The following is an 18185-nucleotide window of genomic DNA, read 5'->3' as shown; positions in this document are numbered from 1 at the left end:
CTGCAGGGGCTCTCCATGGGCCGCAGCCTCCTCCAGGCCACATCCACCTGCTCCACCGGGGGCTCCTCCACCCATGGGGGGGCTGCAGCGTGGAGATCTGCTCCATGTGGGACCCATGGGCTGCAGGGGGACAGCCTGCCCCACCAGGGGCCTCTCCACAGCCCACAGGGGAACTGCTGCTGCCTGCCTGCAGCACCTCCTGCCCTCCTGCTGCATTCAGCTGGGGGCTGCAGGGCTGGTGCTCACTCCTCTCTCCCAACTGCTGTAGCACAACATTTTTCCCTTCCTTAAATCTGCTCTCCCAGAGGCCCAACCAGCATCGCTCCCTGGCATGTCTCTGTTCAGCAGCGGGTCCCTTTTGGAGCCATCTGGAGCTGGCTCTGCTCTGACACGGGGCAGCTACAGTCCCCTTCCTACCAAACCTTTGCCACGTAAACCATATTCATGTGGTAAACATTACTGGTGTTAAAACAGCTTGCAAGAGTGGTCTCTGTCTTGTTCAGCTGAGTCTCTGAACACTTGTGTGCTGTGGGACCCCAACCAAACAGGAGTTGTGTTCTACCCTGATGAATTTCAGGGAACCTGTCACAGAATGCTAAGCTTTAATTAGGCATGCAAGTGCACTCCTGTGCCTAGGGAAAGGCAATTGCCTCATATTTCCTATGACCATGCAGAGTACTCACCAGCAGAGTACTTCAGGGAGATACTTACTAACTCCTGCATTTCGCCATTTATTTACACTTTTGTGTCGTCATTCTCTGTCGTGCTGGGGCAGCAATTTTTGCAGCAACACACACACACAACACCAACAAAGACAATGATGGGGAGGTACATTCAGCCAGCAATACAGCTGAAAACCAGTCAGTGAGGCAGGTGTACTTAGCCAGTGACAGAGCTGAGGGAGTTATCAATGTACATGCAGAGGAATGACCAAGCAGAGCACAGAGAGGGTTTTAATATGTGGAAGTTGGTTACGCTGGTGTGACTCAGCCATGGGACATGTCCACGTGAAGAAGGGGAGCCACAAAGCCAGCAGGTTTTTTTGTTCTTTCCTCCTTCCCTTGATTTTTTTTCCCTTGATAAATGGCTCAGGATTCAAATTAGGATTAAATAAAAAAATAGGATTTATTGAAAGAATATAAAGGAATAGAGGTAAGCAAACAGCGCTGGGTGCACCAGGAGTCTCCGCTCCACCAGGACACACACCAGTTACATCAAGCAGCTGATTTTTATGCTCCTAGACTAATACATATTCATTACTACTTCTAAAAAAAATAGATTATTAAAATTAGCTTCTGGGGTGCAGTCCCTCCTACTGGAGCATGCGCAGTCTCCTCTGGGGTCTCTTCTGGGGGTCTCTAGGGGTCTTCCATGCTGAAGACTCGCAGTCTTCCTCTCCCCCTTTGTACTTGCTGGGCACCATCCCAAGTTTACGGAACATCTTCTTCAAGTCTTGTCTCCCAGCCGCCCTTCAGCTTCTTTCTCCTTCCTCTTTATCTCTCAGCCCCCCCTAACCAGATACCAAAGATCCACATAGTATCCCATAACAGTCACTAGTTGTTATCAGTTGTTCTGAAACTCCCAGACACACGAGTAATTAAAACATTCTTCCCCAGCCATTCACAGACACATCTATAGCAGTGTTAGAAATAGAAGTCCGGAATAACAAAAGCAAACAGGTTCATAAATTTAAGAAGTGATAAATTGACTAGAATGAGGGGGAGACTGGGACACACTGCATCTGTGGTTCAAGAATTAAATTGCCAGTGCAGGGCCCAGAGGCAGACAGGATTCAAACAGAATTGTTCTTTATGGACACGAATTGTTAAAACATTCCTCACAGTAGTAAATTTTTAAAGGACACGGTTCCTCAAATGCCTTCTATAATCCAAGCTATCACCTAATGTCTTACTGTGTTGTTTGTTTTTTCTTTTTAATTGTGTTTCTCACCTGTTTCTTAACAGTGGTGCCCACTGCCCTGTGTGACTTGTGCATACAAAATCTTGTGCGTGTCAAAGGAGTTTGTCTCTGGATCTGTCATGATATTATATAGAGAGTATAGAAGATGAAGTATTTTACCTTAAAGGTCATGTGCAAACAAAGGCCCACATTGGCTTTTTGCTGTTGTCTGAATTACAAATGAACACTCACTCATTTCCCTAGAAGGTTAAAAATCAAAGAGTGATTAATCTAAACAGACATAAATCTTTAATATATCCTTTTTTTTTTTTTTTTTTTTTTTTTTTTTTCTTCTTCTTTAAAGAATGCAGGCAACATCTGATTGCTAACTGTAAAGTTACTAGCCTTTTCTGCTCTCTACAACTAGCTCAATCAGTTTTTCCCAATATGTATCCAAATGACCACATACATCAAGTAAAGTGTGTTAACCCTGAACTGAAACATAATCTTCCTTCAAGGTTATTGTGTTTTGATCTTCTACTGTAGATCCTGTGTGGATTGCTTTATTTGCAATAAGCACACTGAGTGGAAAGCTGTTGGCCTGGCTCTTCAGCGTCAGCTGAATCCACCTGAATTTCTTGGGAGGGGAAGGTTTACTTACCTTTTAAAATGAAGCTTGTAAACAGAATTTCCTTGTGTATCATCTTGAAAAGATGCCTAGTTTTAGTTCATCTTGCAGCTGTGCAAGCACCTTCTATTTTTGGCTTGGATGGTCATTCCTTTAAAATTCACTCCATAACTTGCTCAACACTGACAGCTAACCAGGCCAGTGTAAGAGTATTTGCTTACTGTGTTGTCAAAATCCATTTCAGCAAGGTCAGAAAACGTGAGTAAAATGCTGGCAGATCTTCATCTACCACTGATGACTACCTCTGCATGAACAGCATTTGTGGGAGGAATTTTTGATGTGGGGAGTAGAAGTGAAATGCCTATATTATAAAGGAAGCAACACTTTGTAAAACTATAAAAGTAGCTTAAAATGATACAGAATAGCATTTTTATTGAGGAAGTGACATACTTTACTATCACACTAATGGTGTTATAACCCCCTTTCTGCCCTAAGGTTAGCTTAAGTGCTTGACATACAAATGCTAGGGAGCAAATCAAGTTGGTTACTGATTCACACTTACTTAAACAGGCAAAGTGGGAGGTAAGGACAGATTATGCTCTTGTAAGTGAAGTTAAGATCTGTCTTCATTGATGTTTGCACTGACATTGCCCAGCTTGTAACTTGAACACAACAATTTTTTGGATATGAGAAAGATTTATAAATACATAAAGGGATAACTCTTCTCTAGGAGAGGTCTTTCTTCTTGCATCACCAGCAGCTAGAAAAATTGAAAACTCTTCTGTGAAAAAATGAAATTACACAAATGTTTCAAATGATGCTGCTTTTAGGATAGCTGCTCTTGCTGGAGTGCATCCAGCCCAACCATGTACTTCATTATGCACAGCACTGTATTCCACTACCCCTTTTCCATCCTGTCTCCTAAGAGTCACAGCTTATGAAGCATTTCTGTGTCCAGGCAGACTTTTCTGCCAATACCTCCATGTCTCTGCAGCTAATGTGTCAGCCTTGATCTAGATCTGTGCTCCTTCCTCTGCCATACATGCATCTATCTCTATACTTATACATGGAAATACCTTTGATTTGGTTGGCCTGCTGGCAGGACAACATTCCCTGAGTGTATAACACCACCCTGTAGCTAGATACTGCTGTGGGCAGCTGGCTGAACTGGATCCTTTCTGCATGTTTATGCTCTGAGGCTGGTATTGAAGTAGTACATGGCCACAAGGGTTGAGGCTAATTCATGGTTAGGTGCTAGTCTAACACATGTAATTTGTGTTTTTCTCTAAGGATGCCAAGTATAGTCTCCTTTCTCTAGGAAAAAGGTCTCTCTGGGTCAAATCATTAACTCCTCGATCTCCCTCTAACTGATAATCTCATTATGGAGTTATATCTTATACCTTCTCTTCTAAAAGCTGATCAGTGTGCAGTACCACAGTATAACTTGTTTTTATTTTTTTATGGCACCTTTTGGACGTTCTGTGGCTAAATGTCTGATTCTATTACAGGCATGTAAGAAATAAAACCTTACTGTGACAGTGATAATGTGAACAACCTTGTAAGAACTGGTAGCAGATGGAGAAGAGAAAGGAAGGATTAAGTGTAGACCCATTGGTGTTTGTTAGGATGACTCTTGAAACTGGTTAGAGAACTAAGAAGGTACAGAGCAGTACAGAAAACCTGCTTCCAGCAGCAAACATTGCAGGGTAAGACTTGTATTCATGATAGAAAATTATGCAAGGAACAGAAAATAACGCAGTGGTTGGATTCAGGTGTAAGGTCCCTGAAGCAGACCAGAGCAATACTGCAGTGAGACCTGAAAATTATCTGTTTTGAAAAAGGATCCTGAAACAAACATAGGAGTCACTTGAAGATAGTGGGGATGTAGTCTCCAATTTATCTGTTTGACAAAAGTGATACCAATACTCTGCGTGACACTGCACTGGAATAAAACCAGAAAGGTTTTTAGAAAATTCATTCACTTCCACCTCCTGGGTTTCACAAGACCATTTTCATTCATTTAACAGTTACTCCAGGTAAAAGGGATACATTTAGTAAATCACCATCTGTGAGTTCCCAGAACATCCACTTACTTGGCAAAGGAAAGTACTGGACTTATAAAATCAATGCGATCTGGTAATCTCTTAAGACCTTGACAGCTGCCTGAATACAACATGGGTACTCTGTGGGAAAATAATGGGAGAAACATAGGGAGGGTTAGAGAAAATTATACCTTACAGGTAAAGAGGGTGCTATTTACAGGGAAAGGTATAATTTTAATTTAGATCTTGCTGTACCAGACATCCAATTTCTGAAGTTCAAGTGACAAGCAGTCTTAGAAGAAACCACCTTCATTTTCCAGCCCTGCTGTGCCCTTGCTCAGTGACTGATAAGCCATGTCCTAGGCCAGAGACAAGGAATGTAACCCATGGGATGGTGCAACACCTGAGCTGGAAATCTCTGGCTCCAGCTAGCGTCTAAGTACCACTGCACAGGACTGAGGAAGAGCTCTGGCACAAAGGTGTTGCAAATAACAGTTGTAGAGTTCCTTAGTGGCTGTGAGTAGAAAGGTGATATTACATCTCTGTATACCATTAGTTAGGCAGTGAATGTGATACATGTACTGCTTTAAAAAGGATGTTGGAAAGCCTGGAAGATTCAGCAAACAGGGACTGGAATGATTCACGGCATGGAAAAATCTGGCTTGCAGAGAGCAGCAACAAAAGCTCATTCCAGTTATTTTACCAAATATAAATTTGAAGATTATTTATTTTGGGGGGGGGGGGGGTCTAATTACCACATTAGCCAATTTGTCTACAATTACCAATGTTACCTTACCTAATGTTTTAGCTCTTTCTGAGTTGGAGTGATATGAAACCACTACACTGAAATCCCTAGGCTTTGCTCAGGTGGTGCGTGGAGTCCTGACGAGACTTGGTGCTGGGAGCAGGTCTGATCTTCAGTGCATTTGTCAGAAAATTTGTTGACACCCTCACTAACAGAAGAGACATAATACTGACTTTGGAAACTTCACAGATTATTTATTTATTTGTTTGTTTGTTTGTTTGTTTGTTTGTTTATTTTAAAGGAGTCCAGCATTAATATTCTGCAAAATCTGTCTACTGACAACTAAGAAGAAAAAGACATATCTGCAGATGTATTCAGCATCAGTTCTGAGAGCACTTATTTTGGTGAGCAGCCAAGTTCAGAACTGATATGAATGCACAATAGGCTAAGGGCACTTTCGTCAGTTTTGAAGAAGCAGTCTGAAAGAAGGTGAGTTTTCTAGTTCTAGAGCTATTTTTATTTTATAAATCTCAGGATAAGCTTGCTTCCCCAGAGCTGCTGGTAGCAGGAAATAGCATTATATGTTCTACCTCCTGAGGAGTAATCTCTGTACTGCATGTGCTCCCCTGCTATGCTAATCAAAACAGATTGAGTAGTGGAAGATTTTTCCTCCGTAAGGAATTGCACAAAGATGTTCTACTGGAGCACTCCAAGAGCAATTCACTCTGAAACCACAAGGAAACAGAAATCTCAACATTCAATTAATCCATCTTTTTAATATTTCAGATACAAATAAGCAATGCTGGTGTATCCTTGATTAGGACTTGGTCCTGCTGTGGTGTTTTCTTCAATGGTAGAAGGCTGGGACACCCTTCTGCCCACAGATCAGGTAGGTGCAGAGTACAAACCAGCTGCTGCCAGGACACTGGTTAATCCTGACATAATTACAATGCCAGTTTCAACTGTGGAGCCCCAGGAATTCAGGAAAAAAGTGGGTTCTGCAAGCCACACAGTACTGTCAGAAGGGAATTCCAACAGAACAATTAATTTTGGTGCAAATGTAACATTCTGGGTATTTTTGAATACAGAATTTACCTTAGAGGACAAGATCCCTTGCTCTACCATGTTCCAGGAGAGGTTTTCTCATCCCTGCAGCTGTGCACCATACAGTGCAGGGGGGATTTACTCAGCTTAAACTCTGAGGAACGGATGGCAATCCCACAACAACAACAACAACAACAACAACAACAACAACAACAACAACAACAACAAATGTCTACAATTAAGGGGAAATTACAGAGTAATTATTCTACCTTCAAACAGCTGAAAAGGCTTTGTCTGGCTGGAAATGACTGCTCTCCCATAGCCAGCAGTTCTCTCAGGCTGCTCAGCACTCACTGCCCTGCTCCCCTTTACCCTACCACCCACCCACTACTCCCTCTTGGCACACCATCAGAAAGTTTTCTTTGATATTTGTGTAAACCATGGAAGGTCTGGCCTGCAGAACCAGCTGCAGCAGGGGTCTGGGCACATCTACAAAGGTCACCGACGGCGGTGGCCGTGTATTTCCCTGCAGACCCGGGTTGCCGGAGTGGTGGCCCGAGGAGAGGGAGTGAGTTGTTGCAGTGCTGCTGGCCGAATGTGTGCAGCCCATATGTTGGATGCCTCAGCTGGCGGGGGGGGGGGGGGCGGGAGAAGCTGTGGGGACCTCAGCTTCCTTTCTCTCCCATCTGGCATGGGCACAGCGAGGAAGGATCAGTGGGTGCCAAATTAAAGAAGGGGATAAACAAAGGGATTAGTAGCCACGCAAGGGTGAAGCCGTTTCGGAAGCAATGGTGGTAATTCAAGAAGTCTTTAATGGTCGCTTCAGGCTTCACTTCTCAGACCTTTATTCTTCTAAGCAAAGTTTATTCCTTCACATGATGGACTCTGTTAACCATACACACACAATGTTCTTGTATAATTAACCCGAACCTTTGACTTTAAATGCTCTGCGAAGTCCTTTACAAACCCCCTTTCTCTTGAGAAAGGAGATACCTGGTATTTGGTAATGGAGCAGAACAACAGCAATGTAGAAGATTTCTCCTTGAACGTGTTTTCTGTCGCTCCTTACCAGCCAAATAGGTCTGATGTCCTGGTGTCAGATGGAGACAAAGCTGGTGCCACTTTGCTTTTCTCAGGTGTGTTTTTGGGACTGGTGGGGATCACTTTCACTGTGATGGGATGGATAAAATACGATGGCATTACTCACCTGGAGTGGACCCAGTTACTAGGGCCTATTCTGCTGTCTGTCGGCGTGACTTTTATCCTGATTGCTGTCTGCAAGTTTAACATGCTTACGTGCAAGCCCTGCAAAGAAAGAGAGGAAAACACATCAGACATCGACCAGGCCACAGGCGGACAGTCCTTCGTGTTCACTGGGATTAACCAGCCCATAACTTTTCATGGTGCCACCGTGGTACAGTACATCCCCCCGCCTTACCCATCTCAGGAAGGCATCACTGTGAATACAGGATACCTGCACCCTGTGCTCGGCTGCTGCAGTGCAGCTCCCTCCACTGCCTCCCCGATCCCCAGCCCAGGCTCTGCTCACTTCTGCCCGGCCTATCCTCTGGACAACCCAGCTTTTACTGGAGACGAGAGCTACACCAGTTTTATTGCAGAGAATACGAGGAACCAAAGGTACGTCTTCTGAAATTTCCTGGTACAGCTGAACATAAATTTCTGAGAATTTCTTTAAGTGTTGAGTACGATTTCAAAGGAAACAAAAGCTAGTCCAGTGTGTTGTCCTTCAGACTTCTTTGTTGTTGTTTTGTTTCCCTTTTTTTTTTTTTTTTTTTTTTCCCCTTTGTTAGGAATATTTGTTGAGTAAAGGTCAGAGAGACATACTTTTTTTTTCTTTTCTTTTCTGGGAAGCACTTTTGTTCAAATAGAATTCAGTTATGAATCCTTTTAATTTTCAACCTACTGAGTCTCTTGTTATTTTCAAAGATATTAGTGCATATGCTCCTGTACAACTGCTTTTTTGTTTCTTTGTGTGTTTTTAATGCTGATTTACTGTGTTCAGAAGATTGTTATTCTATGTCCACTCAAACAGAATCACAATACAAGAGTGAATGCACAAACAGCATTTTCACAGCAGTGAAAGTCAGTTCAGTACCAGATGATCTCCCTGCTGACTACGGCTGGTCACTACTCTTTGCCACCCTAGCGACCTTCCAGCCTTTATTCTTATCCTACTTTTGAGGTACAAACAAGATCACAGGTGTTACAGAGCAACGGGAAACTACTTTAATCAGACATAAAATAATTCTATACAGACTGTTAAGGGAAAATATTCTAATTACAGGATTTACTCAGAATTATATCCTGCCTAGAAATTAAGTCACTGAGTTCATTATCAAAGTCTGTTTGCAAAACTGCTGACTGACTCATCATTCTCAGCACCACGTGCAACAGGCAGAGACAACGTGAAAACAAAGGTCACCTCTTGACATTTTTACTCTACACAAATAATACAGCAAATAGCTGAATTACAGTAAAACTTCATCTTGTAGCATTTTCTTGAGCAAAATTCCCACTGAAGCCGAGAAGCACTTTGCTCAGATAAGGCTGACAGGAAACTGAATTATGGTTACTTGTATGCTTTGTGTTTGCTAAATACTTTTTGTGTCTCCTTCTCTTCCTATTTTCAGGTCAGAGGACAGTGCCAGTGAGCCAGAAGAGCTGCTGGAAGACTACACCTGTGAAGATTTGTCACCTCCTCGTTATGAGGAAATTTACCCACTATCTTAATAAAGTAACTATGGACAACCGCACTTCTGAGAGACACCAGCTTTATAATCCCCATGAATCTTTTCCTTAGCACTTGCATGATAAGCAAGTGTAAGCAAAATCTTGGTCCTGTGTGTGGTTGAGTATTGTTGAAGGTACTTAACCAACCCCTTCTTTTTCTTCCTCAAGCTATTTTCTTCCTTGCTATGCAGCCTAAATAGCAAAACTATTAAACTGAGAGATTTAAATCCATGCTAGGGTTCCCAAACAAAGAGTCTGAATTTCAGACTTGCTGAAAACAATGCAAACAATGAACACACAGGATGTTTGTGGAAGGTCACGATTGCTCCTGGACCTTCAGCATCATTGGAATACACTTGATTTATTTTTGATGTATTCTTCCTCTTGATTCCTTGGAAATCTTCAAAAATGTCTGCATGCCTGATCTACAGAAGTGCCTATAAGGTCTTAATTCAGCCTGATTCCTTAGACTAGCTTACTCACTCATAAGTCCAGTCCACACATTCAATCTTCTCTGCTTGCTTCCCCTGTATGAGCCAGTCCTGCAGGCATTTTCAGAGTACCCTGCTTGAATCAGAGCATCCTGGAAGAGAGAAAATAAAAACAGTGCCTTATGCCCATTTTTACACAGACCCCTAAGAGATCCTGCCTGCATTGGATTCACTTCCATTCTCTGCCTGATGGAGCACAAAGCACTGTCTCCCACCAAGGGCCCTAATAATTAATTGGTTAACACCACAAAACGGCACTTTTCTGAAGTCTTGACACTGGTGCATGGTCCTACCAGTTTTTAAGGTTTTAGCTATGACCAGCTGCACCCTAATTCTGCAGGAGAGTTGTAATGGGACACCTTCTACACCTCTTCTTTCTTCATTGTGGGTCTTAGGCACAGAACTCAGGCTGTAGATTCTCCAAGAGCATCAAGGCAACTACCTGTCTTAGTGAATTTTCTTGATCAAGTTCGACTTGCAACACCAACATGGTTCTAGATGTTTTATCCACAAACAGATTAACAAGATCTGACAAGGAAAAGAGGTGCATAATCTCTGATATCAGCATGGAGGTCCTCAGAATCTTTGTTCGGGAGCTGTCCAAAGCACAGAGCAATGGCCAGGAAAATGCCATGAGTCCTTCTGTTTTTATTTTGTATTTTCACACATTTAAATTCTGCTCTTGAGTGTGCCCAGAAGTGCCCCAGTACAGCTGGACAAGTCAACATCTATCTACCTTATGCAGGAGCCCAACAGGTTTGCCAACCTCTCTTGAAGGGCTCAACCCAAAAGCTTTTCCCAGCCCACACATGTTAGAGCAGGCACGACACAACGTGCTGCTGGGGGGAACGGTCAGAGTCTAAGGCAACCAAGTGGTGTGCATGCAGGCCAGTCTCCTGGTCTTATAGCTTCTCTGAAAGCAAGAATTGTGTTTTGGATGCTTTCCCTTGCTTGAAAACAAAACTGTCTCAGGTTCTGCCTGCTGTCATCAGTCTGTGAGGACTTCTGGGGGCTGGAGGAGCACAAGCAGGTCTTGGAGTGCCCCTGCAGCCTCGCTGGCTGTCATGAGATGTAGCTCAGGCTAGAGAGGTGCATCCAGAATGTTGTCCCTCTCCAGATGCACATCAACCTCCCTGTCCTGCCTGTTTAGAGCATGCCAAGAAAATAAGCCTTTTTGGAGGGGTGCAAGAGACAATCAGCTACAAAAGTGTTGTGCTCTGATGTGCAGGAAATGGCACCGAGGGGTCACGTTTGGGACACAGTATTAAAGCTGACTCAAAAGCTGGATTAGCAACAGCAGCAGCAGCTTCCAGACAGTCTCTGCAGTGTGCGAGGTTTCTCTCACCAGGGAAATATGGGACAGGCTGACTTTCGGCAGCACTCGACCAGGTGCCAGCAGGTAGCACGTGAAGCTGGAGCAGGGCCAGCACTCTGCGCGATCTCTGTGGGACTGAGCGAGAGAACAGGAGGACTAAAAATAAGCATGAGGCTCCCCTGTGGGAATCTCTTGCTCCTCTTCCAGAGTGTGCGTGGAGGTGAACCCGGCCGCCGCAGCAGGCAGCTGGAAGGCCCCGGGTCCCGTGGGCAGGCGCCTGCACTTAGCACGGAGTTCTGCTGGCCCCGGCAGGCACCGCGAGAGCACAGAGGTCAGGCGTGGTGAATCCAATTGCAGGATCAGGATCAAAATTTCTGCCTGGCCCTCCTCCCCCACAGCAAGAAAATGCCTTCTGTCACAAACCACGGACCTTTGCTGCTGGCTTTTTTTTTTTTTTTTTTTTTTCCCAAATGCATGACATAAACATGTTTCATGAGGTAGTCATAGCTTTATTTTCATGACACCTGACTGTACTGCCAGAGTAAATATGGGAAATCCAGATTGTCCTGCGGACTCCATATTGGTTTTAAAGTTTACTTTTATAGACACTAAGCCTGTTGGGAGTCCCAAGTTTGTTGTTGTTGTTTTTTGGTTGGTTTTGTTTTTTTTTTTTTTTTTTTCCGGATAGAAAAATAACTAAATAAATGTTAATAGCTATGTATTAAAATAATCTTGACCCATCAGATGATTTGTCTGGATTCTGTTGGTGTGTTTTACTGCTGCATAGCTATTTGAGAAACTCCATTCTGATGATATTTCCTCACTGTTCTGATTGTTATTTTATCTTTATTTTATTTTATTTTAGTTTAGTTTAGTTTAGTTTAGTTATTTTAGCTTAGTTTAGTAGTTTAGTTTAGTTAAGTTATTTTATTTTATTTTATGAATAGGGCAATATTCTATGAAGGCTTTTCTGCTTACTCTTCTTTCCACCTTCTAATATCATCCTTTTTCCTATTTTAACTTTTTTTTATCTTTACAAGTTTATTTTCTTTTGCCCTTTGCTCTGAATATTACAATATCTTTCTGCCCTATGGTGAGTGAAAGAATAAACCCATTTGGCCAGACCTTCAACCCAGGTAACCTGACAAGGCCTCTCTGGATGATACCAGTTTAACTCCTCAGAGCACCCAGAAGATTACATTGGGAGATTTTGTTAACACACTTTTCATTTAAAATACTGCTCCTTAAGCAAAATTACCCCTTCTCTCAAGTTGTCTGCAGTGCTGTTGCAGATCCATAGAATTACACTTTATTAGAGTTAGATGTGTCTTGAATTCCAGCCATAGAAAGTTTTATGTGATTATCCAAACCATGCAATATCGAGTGATTTACTGGGATTTTCCCTAATATGATTCCATTTATACCATTTTGACCATAAGCTAGCTATTTATGAAATTGGTACCGATGTGCCCATCAGCATGAAGCTGAGCCCAACCTATTTATCACAGTAAAAGTCTCTAGGGATTGGAATGTCTCCAGATGCTGAATGCCACTTGCCATTATTTAGATAACATCTACATCTCAGCTCTGCTTTCTAACATCACACCATTGCTGTGGTATCTGTGAGGAGCCACCATAGCCAAGGTGTTCTTTCTCACAGCACTTTCTCACAAAACCCTACTTTCACCCAATGATGCTCCTGTGCATGTGCCCACATACACATGCAGGAAAGCCTGAAAAGGTGCCCAAAAGGAGCTGAATCGCCTGAAGAAGTGCTGAAATCCTCCCAGGCAACATCTTTAAATAGCACCAGGATTTAGGAAACCGGGGTCTCAGGGCAAGGGGAACCAAGGGTCCCTTCTCCTAGAGCAGGGCTCCCGGCACCGGCACCCGCCAGAGGGCGCCGCCGGGCCGCATCTTCATCCCCGTCTTCCTTCTCCTCCTCCTCCTCCTCTTCCTCCTTCTCCTTCTTTTCCTCCTCCTCCTCCACCTCTTTCTCTCCTCTCAGCTTTTGAACCATTTGGTCCACAGTTTTCCTCCCTTGTTACAGAAAATAAAAATACCCTTAAAAAGTACCCCAAGCTCCCAGGAGACCAATATTTGGCTTAGGAAAAAAAAAAAAAAAAAAAAAAAAAAAAAAAAAAAAAAAAAAAAAAAACCCTTGTGAAAGACCCAGTAAACCCACGAAGAAGAGGATGTGCTCGCCCCCAGTGGAGGAGCGGAGATCTGCAAGGAATCCAGCCCGGGGCTGAAGGGTGCCCTTGCATCCACCCTCCTCCTCCTCACTCCTACAACATGATTTCCCTGCAGGAAGGAGACGGGGGAGTCCGAGAGTCAATTCCGGAGAGCTAGGGCATGCTGCTTGTACACAGCGCACAGGACGACCCGTGCCTGATGCAAGTATCATCCGTGGCTCCAGTCCAGCTGTCAGCGCTGTCAGGATGCGCTGAACACTACCTTTGCTGCTCCATGCCCAGGCCAGCACTAGCGTGCCTGGCAGAGAGGCGTGCAGCACCGTCCTGGCAGTGCCTGCATCAGCTGGGTAGCACCGACTTTGTCCCGGTTAGCTGAATGCTGTTAGCTGCTGAGATTCTCCTAGGATGTATTTCCTCATTTGCTTTTACCCGTTAGGTATTAATTGGCTCACGTGCTTCAAAACCACTGGTGATATGATGCAAAGCTTTGCAGGGAAGGTGGGGACTGGAGGGAGAGTTTCTTTAGCCCTGTCCCACAAGCATGGGGTGACCTGCAGCAGTTGGATGTGGTGGGGTGGACCCACGTGGACCTATGTTTCTCTCAACTGACACCAGCAAGCTCCTGGGATAGCCTGTCCCAGTACCAGCAGAGGTTGTTTTTCCTGCCAGAATGCCTTTGAGAGGTCTCAGGGCATGGTGTCACCACCTCCGGAGTTACTCAGAGTCTAATTGTGAGATGTAGCAGGCTTGTGGCTTCCTGAACAACATTTACAAAGTGATGGAGAGTCTTTTTCCTCAGGGAACAGGCAAAAATATTTCCCGTGTTCAAGTGATCAATCAGGAAATGCCTTCCTTGCCCTCAATGCCATCGTGTAAAAACAGCGCGGGGTCAAGGAGAAATCAGTAATGCTATGGTTGCTTGTATGTGTGCCTCGTGTGGCAGCTGTAATGAGCAATTGATTGCATATACAGAACCTATTTAGCAACACCACTGGACATGCTGTAACAGATTAGCTGCTGCCTATCTTTTAAAATTCCTAGGATGGGATTATTCTCTTCTGTTTGTATTATATTGCACCAGACTTATTTAGAATGTAGCAGGTGATTTTTGTTAGTTTTTGGTACTGGATCATCAGACCATAGGTAAGGCTGTGATTGCTTTCCCTCTTTTTGGTGTGGGGGCTGGTTTGTGCCCCACTTTTGGGTGACTGGTGTCTCTCACCAAGCCAGCCTCCCTCAGGCAAATAGCAAACACAGCACACCAGGAGTTTCCCAAAAGCAGCACACAAACCTTCCAACCCAGGGAAAAACTTTGAAGAATGCAGCCTATTTTTAGAATACAGATATTTCCACAGGCGTTACTAAAGATGCATCGCTTATGTGTTTCTGCGGCTTTTCCTTCCTTCTTCCCCTGTCCTGCCCTGAGTTTCCATGCAAGCACAGTGCAGGAGAGAACAAACTGATGCCCAGGTCTATACAGGTGACACGGCATTGCCTCAGTCAGGGGCCAGGTGATGGAAGATGCTGTCGTTTGTGCCTCTTTCCCATCCTTGTTTACCATCAGTTATTTTTCAGCTTTCAACATATCACCACCTGCATTTAAGTAGATGGAAAGTGAAATATTAGCAGGACAGCAGGGGCCACAGCATAGCTGCTATGTTATCATTTTCAAAAACTTACTATTTAGACAATCAGTTGAAATCTCTCTTCTTATGCTATTTTCAGGGGTGGAGGAAAATGACTGAAAATACCAGGACTTTGGCAGAAATTACTCTCTGCAGATTTATAAAGATGTAATAGTGTTTTTGTTGTTTTTGTGTTTTGTTTGTTTGTCTGTTTTCCACAGAACAGCAGTTTCCTATAACACATTCCATGGAAAGGGACAGAGAAAGACAGAAAAATCATTGTAAAGTCACACAGCTCTGAATTTGTGCATGTGTATACAAAGATGCAGTTTTACTAATCCTGATAAAGCATTAGGGAGAAATAAATATATAAATAAATGTTTTTACAATATTTGTTCAAATAAGAATTTCCCTTCTCCATATTTTCCCTTCAAAAGCCCTTTGTAATGTACCAGCAACCTGCATTATTACAGCCTCTTTTCTGTCTCTCTGGCCTTTTGCAGACACACAGGTGCTTGCTCTTCCTGCTCTCCAGGCTGGCTGGACAGGGACTGACCAGGACTGTGCTGCTCTGGGGGCACAGAGCACACTTGCACCAGGGTTGGTTTGGACCAGTTGACTTTCTTCACAGGCAGAATGAGCACTGTTTTTTTACCTGTAAAAACTGTGGAAACAGGCACATTCACCATCTTTGAAAATCAGTCATGTTAGGACTTTGTTCTTGTATTTTAACATTCTTGAATGTGGCCTTTATTTGTGTCTAATGAATACTGTGGGGCATGTGGCCACAGCATCCTGGACAAGATGGATGAGGGTTGTACAATGAAATGTCTAATGCTTCTTCTGTACTTGCATTTTCAGCCTGGATATGCTGGCATGGAACAGGAAGAAATATGAAGAAGTAGCTGCAGTAAAAATCCTATATTCAGACCCTTCCCTTAATTGTAGCAACCACAAATTCCACCCAGCTTCATGGAAACCACAGGGCAAAGGCATAAATATTTGGAAAAGCCAGAAAATGGAGAAATGGGAAATTACAGGAATGCCAGTGTAGGATGTCTCATATTCTTACACATTTATAATGAGAAGGAAAGACAGGAAAAGAGAAAAAAGCATAATAAATTGGTGATGGGGAAGGAACAAAAAATGGTGGGGAGAACTCTCCACCCTACCAAATGATGCAAGTGAACAATTTTCTAAACAAAATTTCAGTTTAAAGTCATTCCTTTAACTTTTCCATATAAACGTGTTTGAGATCTCTTTCTAGGAATGAATTCCTCCACCAATTCCAATATATTCAAAAAATCTGGTGGTATAAATGTGCAAAGCACTGGAATACACAAACACAGATATGCACAGCGCCCCAACCTGCAGTTCCACAGGGTAGAATAACTTGCTTAAGGTCTCCTACCATAAGGCTGTGTCAGTGGGAACTGAACTAATGTGGCAATCGATGAGAGGCTACAGCACTGGGAGCACCAAAGTGGAAAAGATTGCACAGTCCCTGCTGTGATAGACAACTGCACAGCCTCTTCTATAAACTGTTCAAGCTACATGTTAAAATTAGTCAGGATTTGTCCCTACTTTTACTGGAAGGCAAAGAAAAGTCAAGAAGAAAAAGTAACACCCAACAAGGCAGGGAAGAAAAACAAACAAACAAACAAACAGGAAAAACTTAGGAGAAAAAATAAACTCCTTTTACAAACTATGCTACCTGTTTTAAGTACCTCTATGTTCTCAGCCTGTGCTTTGTGTATTGCACTTAATATTGATAGTAAATCAAAATGAGGCAACAAATGTGTAAATGTTTAATGTTTACTTAGCCCTAGAGAACAGGAGGTGGTGACCTACAGGGCAGCATTACTAAGATGTTAGGGGTTTACATTACATGTTCAAGTATTTTATGTTACTTTTCTGCTATTTTCACAAAAAACAAGCTCTCCTCCATCTGTTTAGTAAAGAAAAAAAATAATAACTGTATGAGCTGCAAAGCTATGTCTCTGCTTCCAAAAGGAATAATGAAATCTCAACGTGCATAAACATGCCTTCTTAATCAGAACCAGGCTTGTGATTTAATTGGATAATATTTCACTTACAATATTGCATCAAAATTATTATCAGCCTGAATATTTTTGTTACAAGTGTAAATGAATTCAGGTTCCTATTACCTGGCATTTAGCTGCTTATGTTGGTGTTCAGAGAGACTTAATAGTCCCTCAGTTTTTCATAACAGGCAACAATATTATTCTGCTGCAGAGAAATACAAATTAGAGATTTTTTCAGGCCCCATAAACCAGCCAACATAAATTTTTATGGTTGCCAGATTCATCACATGTTTTTATATACCCAGCAAACAGAACCAACTATAACCACTTCTGCTTGGCTATTTTTGTTGTTGCTGTTATTGTTTCAACAGAGTATGGAAATCAATGTGGGAATGTAAGATGAATGGTCTGCTCCTGAAGAAATCTCTGTCAAAGGCATGGAGCTGGTAACAGGATCCTGTATACAAGCCCTGCTTATAAGCTTTGCTGCTGCACTGGGACTTGTAGTTTAGACAAGTTACATGCACAACATGAGTAATGAGGACAGAAAATAGCATTATTGCAGAATCATATGCCTATTTACAGTACTGTGGGGTGCATAAGTAGCTGATATGCACACACATGGGCACGCCTAAATTACATAAACTCTGACTTAACCTATCAATTCATATCTATATTTCGTATAAATTTAGTAGCTGAAGACTGATAAATAAAAATTATTTGGAAAAAAGTATCCTCTTGTATTTTTCAGAAGTTGATATTAGCATTCATTGTTTACCAGAAGATAACATTATTTTAATTGTTCAGTTATAATGGGAGCTACTATGGTGATAGTTACAATACATCACATAAAGATAGTAATATTTCAAAATTTGTATCTAGCATATACATTTCCCATCTTACATTTACTAAAGAGCCAACCAATCCTAATTTTATGCTACTCAGCAGCATAATTTTTTATGTTACCTGTTTCTCTTGTCCCTTGCTAACTGCGCCTACCCTGGCACAGAGAACTGAGAGAAATTTGCCTACTTCAAGAGTGGAAAATTATGTTTGTTTTTGTGCTTCATACATGAACACATTTCCCAGCCCTCCATTAAAACTTGGAATACACTCATTACCTACAATACTGATACAAATTCAGCTGCTCTTTCCTGGTTGCTTCTATTAAAAATAATGCCATTTGCCCCCAGTAATGTTGGATTGGCCCAATAAACCTGAAAAAAATAATTATCTTCATATCAGGTATTTTCTGTCATTTGTCAACCACCTTTAGGAGCTGGAGAACATTGTGAAGACTTCACACCAGATTTAGTAAAATAGATGCCAGGAAAAAAAAAAAAAAAATAGAGAGAGAGAGAGGGAGAAAGAAGAAGAAAAAAAAAAAAGCCCAAAAAGAAATCTT

At 42.5% G+C, this 18185-nt stretch overlaps 1 protein-coding gene across 1 annotated transcript; it reads left to right on the top strand.

The window, feature by feature from the left end:
• The first annotated feature begins 7364 nt into the window (after nt 1–7364).
• Nucleotides 7365–9109, top strand: TMEM174 (transmembrane protein 174). Its single transcript, XM_032205337.1, has 2 exons — nt 7365–7996; nt 9010–9109. Exons 1-2 carry the CDS (start codon nt 7365–7367, stop codon nt 9107–9109), a joined length of 732 nt encoding a protein of 243 aa, XP_032061228.1.
• Nucleotides 9110–18185: the final 9076 nt, after the last annotated feature.

The sequence above is a fragment of the Aythya fuligula genome, chromosome Z, assembly GCF_009819795.1.
Source record: "Aythya fuligula isolate bAytFul2 chromosome Z, bAytFul2.pri, whole genome shotgun sequence".
Classification (NCBI taxonomy): domain Eukaryota; kingdom Metazoa; phylum Chordata; class Aves; order Anseriformes; family Anatidae; genus Aythya; species Aythya fuligula.
This window is presented reverse-complemented; position numbering and strand designations above follow the sequence as displayed.